Raw genomic sequence first — 6000 nt, forward strand, 5'->3', positions numbered from 1 at the left:
GGTAATATTTATCGGCACATTAACTTCTCAATGGAGTTGGGCTATATGTTGGTCTACTGCTTGTTTGCTTATGTTGGCTGTTGATCATCAGGCTATAGTGAGTTGTCCCTTTTCTTCCACAGGATTGGGTGTCTTTCATCATGTTCTTTGAGTTTTTCTTGTCCTGGAAGACCCTCATCTCCCTGTCTATCTTAATGCATAATTTGGCAGGGTGGAGGATTCTTGGGTAGGCTTATTTTTCCGTCGGCTTTTGTAGCATGTTGCTCCACTGTCTCCACTTCTTCATTGTTTCTGGTGATAGGTCTGAGTCTTCCTTTCTCTTGATGCTCTTAAAATTTTTACCTTTCCCTCAAAGTTTGATATTTTTATTATTATATACCTTGGTGAATTCTTCTTGGGGTTTAGTCTAATTGGTGTCCTTTCTGTTTCCTGTTTATGTGTTTGATTTTTATTAATTATGTTGGACTAGTTTGGTTCCAGAAATTCTTTCACTATTTTAGCTGTAGACTTGTTTGTTGTGCCCTGTTCTAGTAGACCAATTATTCCACTACTGCTCCTATTCATAGCATCTGTCACTGATCTCATGTTATCTTCTGCCTTTAATGTGGACTAGAAACTAAAATACATTCAGATAAATAGTTAATTACATGACAGTGAAAAACAATCACAATATTTGTAATTATGAATTGTTATCACAGGTAGGAAAAAGTTAAGTGGAAATGAGATGGCAATGAAATAGCTAAGCATACATTTTATATGTTCTTTTTACAAAATATGATTTTATCTAAGATTAGGAAAATAGTTATACTATCAAGTAAAAAGAAAAATCACAAACTTATTGCATGACAAACTTCTAGTGTAGTAATAAGGAAAAATATCCAATTGTATATAACATACTGTACTGGTTATACATTTTAATAAAATATGTTCTAAAGAAAACTATAATCATAAAATAATGTTAAACTTTGTTAGTGGTTGTAGTAAAACTATTGTGATAATTACAAATATAAGATATATTTATTATAACCTAGAATAACTGAGGTAAAAGATGATATTCTTGAAAACTAGAATTTCTGTTATAAGAAAGAATAATTAGAAAAAGAGAATGAGATCAAAGATCAAATTTTATTTAAGATATTTTATTGATGATTTACTCAGAGGACTAGGGTGAGCTCATCTGTTATTAAAATAATTATTTATTGCATATGCTGACATATGCTTACTTTCCTTGTGGAAAGCATTATGCTGGCAGTTTTAATTGAAATGAGCTTCAAATTTCACTTAATTTAGGATAAAAGAATTCAACAGTACTATCATTATTATGTCTTAGACTCTCAAAATAATAAATATGTTTAATATAGCAATAAAATAGTGTTAAAATTAACTTATCATGAAGAACACAAAGTAGAAAATTTGATGTCAGATATTTTTTTAAAAGATCCTTTCCATGAGAGAAAGACAAAACAAAAACACAGTAATGACTTATTCTTCTTTTTGTCTGGTAATGCAATTCTTAACCAAAACTATGAATAGAAAGAAAATATTCTCACAATTAGATCTCAGCTTGCATGCTAAAGAAAGTGTCCAGTTTTTGATGGGTGCTAATTTAGAAATATCAAGATGATAAACTTATTCCCTTCATAATTCTAATTACCCACCACCACACTTTCAACTTATCCACCTTCTCCCAGGGGGAAAATGAGTATTCAATTAATTGTACAATACACTTGAATAAGGTTTTTATATATAAACAAACAGTTTGCTCTTTTTTACTACTACATTTTGGTTCATTGGTTCATTTTATACTTCTTGTGGAGCCTTTGCATTGATAATGATACATCTGGAACGTAAAGTAGAAGAAAACAGTGAGTTAAATTATAGACTAAGTTAAGAAGAAATTTGATTTTGTAAAGATGGTATTATGGTGTGAAGCTTTGTGTATTTAAGGAACCTGTTTACAACTCAATATTAAATATGCTATGACTGATATAAAGTTTTATTTATAGATATAAATAATTTATCTTATGATTTATAGGTAAATATTGATAATGTAGCATAATGTAGAGCCAGTCTGGGTGATTGTTAGGTTATTGACTCATTTCTTAAAATTCTCATTTAGACAAAAAATGATCAAATTCATAAAGGTAAGTGAAAATGTGACTCTTTAAACTTTCACAGTTTAATTTTTATTGTAATTGTTCTTTCATCTTTTGTTATTATTATATTTCAAAATATTAACATATAATTATAGACTAACTGCTATCATTGTTCATCAGAATATTAACTATTTTAGATTTGACCCAGTTGTTATTAATGTTTTTTCATTCATTCATTCAAGAAACTGGTTCTTTGAATAATGTTGTAGTGATTGTAATCAAAGTATGATCCTAAGAGCATTCACAGGCGAAATTTTTTCAGCAGTACACTGCAGAACTTGTCTCTAGTGCTGCTTACAGAAATTATAGAAACACCACAAAAGTACTACCAGGGCTCATATGAATTTTGGCATGGGCGAAAAAATGGTACAAGTTATATATATTTTTTTTTGTTAAAAGATATAATTATGAATGTATAACATATTTCCACTTCACATTTATCTCAGCCAAAAATCTATCAGTAGTTTCCATTAAGCAAAAGAAATATAGTGGACCGTCAATGGGAATTTTGCCTTTCCAATTCTAATTTTATATATTTTTGGAATTTTTCATCATGCATGTTATTTTTGCTTTTAGAGAGTTAAGTGTAGAAAAATGATGGCATAAATCTCACTTGAACAGATAAAATTTGTCAGCAGATTCTCCCCTGTGATGCAGGCTGGACCTGGTGTGGTTTCCAACGTCTTCTGTATTTGGGTTTGCTTTGGTTTGCTGCTCCTTTGTACATATTAAGGGCTTCTCAGAGGAGGCAGGTCATTGGGGTGTCACCCTCCTGAAGTTATGGTATATGTCTTTTCTTTGATCACTGTATGAAACCCAGGATTGATAAACTTATAAAGATACTGAGTAGAATCAAGGTTTGGGGCAGAGGTGGGGAGAATAGGGTGCAGTGGGAGTGGCGGGGGAATGGGAGGGGAGACAATGTCAAGGTGTCCATGTAGATAAAAAATGTTTGGAAACAGATTATAGCAGTAAATGTACATACTTATTAGACATGATTAAACTATGGCATGATATGGTATACGAATGATATAATAGGACATATGGATTATATATATATATATATATATATTAATTCCAAATTTATAAAATAGAATTCAAAATAACTTCAAAAGAGGAAGTTTCTAGTTTGGCATAAAAAGTAACAGAAGAGGTGATTTTCAAACTTCAGTTAAAGTACTTTTTAGAGTTTCTTATAAATGGTGTGTTCATGGCTAATATGGCATATTAAATATAATCAAGAAGTTAACAAAGACAAACTAATTAATTTTACTTTTTTTACTGTGTCTCTTTCCTATATGGGTCACATTCATACACAAACAACTAGATACTATTTATATTTTCAGTCAAAAATTATTATTTACTTATTATGGTAACTATTTGAGGAAATAACAAGAAAATGTTCACATTTGAACATGTTTAATTTTGAAGTTATATACATTTCAAGGGAGTTAACATGCAATTAATTTATTTGTACATAAAATAATTATTTTAACATATGTTTTACCATATATCTACTAGAGGCTATTAGTTAAGACTACATCAAAAAACAACACATACCTTCCCCTCCAAAATACGTAGTATTGAGATAGTACATATAAATACATGCATTATACTAATACAGGGAATAATAAGTGCTGAACAGCTCTCACTGAATTGTGAAATCTCATATACTTCCTAAGGGTCAACAATGGTTCTATTAAGTGAAATTCACAGGCTCTTTTTAAGGAACTGAGGCTAAGAAGGATCATGCATGCAATCTGAAATATTTAAAACATGTTTTCAAACATGGTTTTAAATTCATATTTGGATAATTTTCCATATGTTTCTCAATACCAGATTCTTCGGCTTTGAGCATAATTGGTGTCTGCCGGTTTCATTCCTTCCAGAAAGACCCACGTGGAGAGAAGAGATGGGTGTCTACAACCTAAGCACTGTCACCGAGTTCATCCTCATGGGGCTATCTGATCTCCCTGAGGTGCGCTACTCTCTCTTTGTGATCATTGCTATGATCTATCAGGTCACTTTGGTAGGAAATGGAGCCATTCTCCTTGCCATTGGAACTGAGATAAAGCTGCAGACACCTATGTATTATTTTTTGGCAAATCTGTCGTTGCTTGATATTTTCTGGCCATCAATCACTGTTCCCAAGATGCTCAAGAACCTTTTGACTGAAAAGAAAAATATTTCTTTTGTTGGATGTGTTTTGCAGATGTTTTTTCTAGCAGCCTTGGTAGGGACAGAAGTCTTCCTACTGGCCATCATGGCTTATGACCGATATGTGGCTATATGTTTCCCTCTTCGATATACCCTCATCATGACAAAGGGACGCTGTGTTCTTCTCACTGGTAGTACCTGGGTTTCAGGGTTTCTGAACTCCCTTCTGCACACCATGTTCACTGCCCGTCTGTCTTTCTGTAAATCAAATCATGTCAACCAATATTATTGTGACATCCCTCCAGTGATGGCCCTCTCTTGCTCCTCTACATATGTGGCAGAAATGCTTTCCTTAGTGGTAGGAGGCATCTTGGGAAGCAGTGCCTTCTTGATCACTGGTATCTCTTATATTTACATAATATCCACCATCCTGAAAATCCGGTCAGCAGAAGGGAAACGCAAAGCGTTCTCGACCTGTGCTTCCCATCTCCTGGTGGTTTGTTTGTTCTACAGTACAACAATATTTACCTACGTCCGCCCTTCCTCCAGTCACCAATCCTCAGCCAGAGGCAGGCTCATCTCCATGCTGTATGGTGTCATTACCCCGATGTTAAACCCCCTCATCTACAGCCTGAGAAACACAGAAGTAAAAGGGGCTCTCAGAAGAGTTTTATGCCACCATACATGTTTACAGGAAGGATGATATTATTAATTTATCACTCTACTCAATCAGAATCCATAGGAAGGTTTGGAAACACTTATAGAATACTATTTTTGATATATACAGGACAGGCCTATATGCAATATCGAAATGTACACACGCCTACATAGAATTATAGAGCCATCTTTCTTTAGACCCTGGATCACATTAAAAGATCAACATTTCCAACTTACTATTTCCTCAGAATGAGATCTGCTTCTGTGACAATCACGTCCTTGAAAACCCAATGTAGCACTTCTGTTGTGTCATTAAAATATCAAAATCTACTCACTAGCAACACATTTCTCTTGGTATACTCATGTGGAGCCACAATCAGTGCTCATAGAAGCAGCAGTCAAGATGTCAAAAGACACATTACATAGGGTAAATTAGCTCCCCAAGACCTCTTTAATTTGTTGAAAAGCAATGATGCTACGTTTTAGTCTAAGGCGTGCCTGGCCCACCTATGATATTTTCAATTGCCAATTGCCTCATATGGATGTGAAATTTAGACACTGAATAAGAAAACCAAACAATGCATGAATTCCAATTAAGGTGCTGCTGAAGAATATTAAAGTACAATGGACAGTCAAAATAAAAAGATCTGTACTGGAATAAATTCAGCTGAAAAGTTCTTTAGAAGTATGGATGATGAGACTATGTTTCCCTTGCTTTGGGCCTGTTATCAGGAGAGACCAGTCACAGGAGAAGAAATCCCTGCTTGGTAAAGAGGAGTGGCAACGAACAAGGTGAAGACCCTCCGAGATGGATTCACAGTGTCTGCAGCAATGAGTTCAGTTATCTAGGAATAATTGTGAAGATGGCACAAGATTGGACAGTGTTGAATTCTGTTGTGTGTAGCATTGGTCAGAAACAATTTGGTGTCACTTAACAACAACTTCCAAGAATCTTGGGATGATGCTGGGTAAGTGTTGGGCTGCTACTAGCAAGATTTTCTTTCAAACCACAACATATAGATGAGGGTGT

The 6000-nt window shown here is 34.0% G+C and overlaps 1 protein-coding gene across 1 annotated transcript; it reads left to right on the forward strand.

Moving 5' to 3' along the window:
- Window positions 1-4068: 4068 nt before the first annotated feature.
- LOC142441252 (olfactory receptor 5V1-like) lies at window positions 4069-5016 on the forward strand. The gene has a single exon (XM_075543302.1). It carries the CDS (start codon window positions 4069-4071, stop codon window positions 5014-5016), a length of 948 nt encoding a protein of 315 aa, XP_075399417.1.
- Window positions 5017-6000: the final 984 nt, after the last annotated feature.

This window comes from Tenrec ecaudatus, chromosome 2 (genome assembly GCF_050624435.1).
Source record: "Tenrec ecaudatus isolate mTenEca1 chromosome 2, mTenEca1.hap1, whole genome shotgun sequence".
Taxonomy (NCBI): domain Eukaryota; kingdom Metazoa; phylum Chordata; class Mammalia; order Afrosoricida; family Tenrecidae; genus Tenrec; species Tenrec ecaudatus.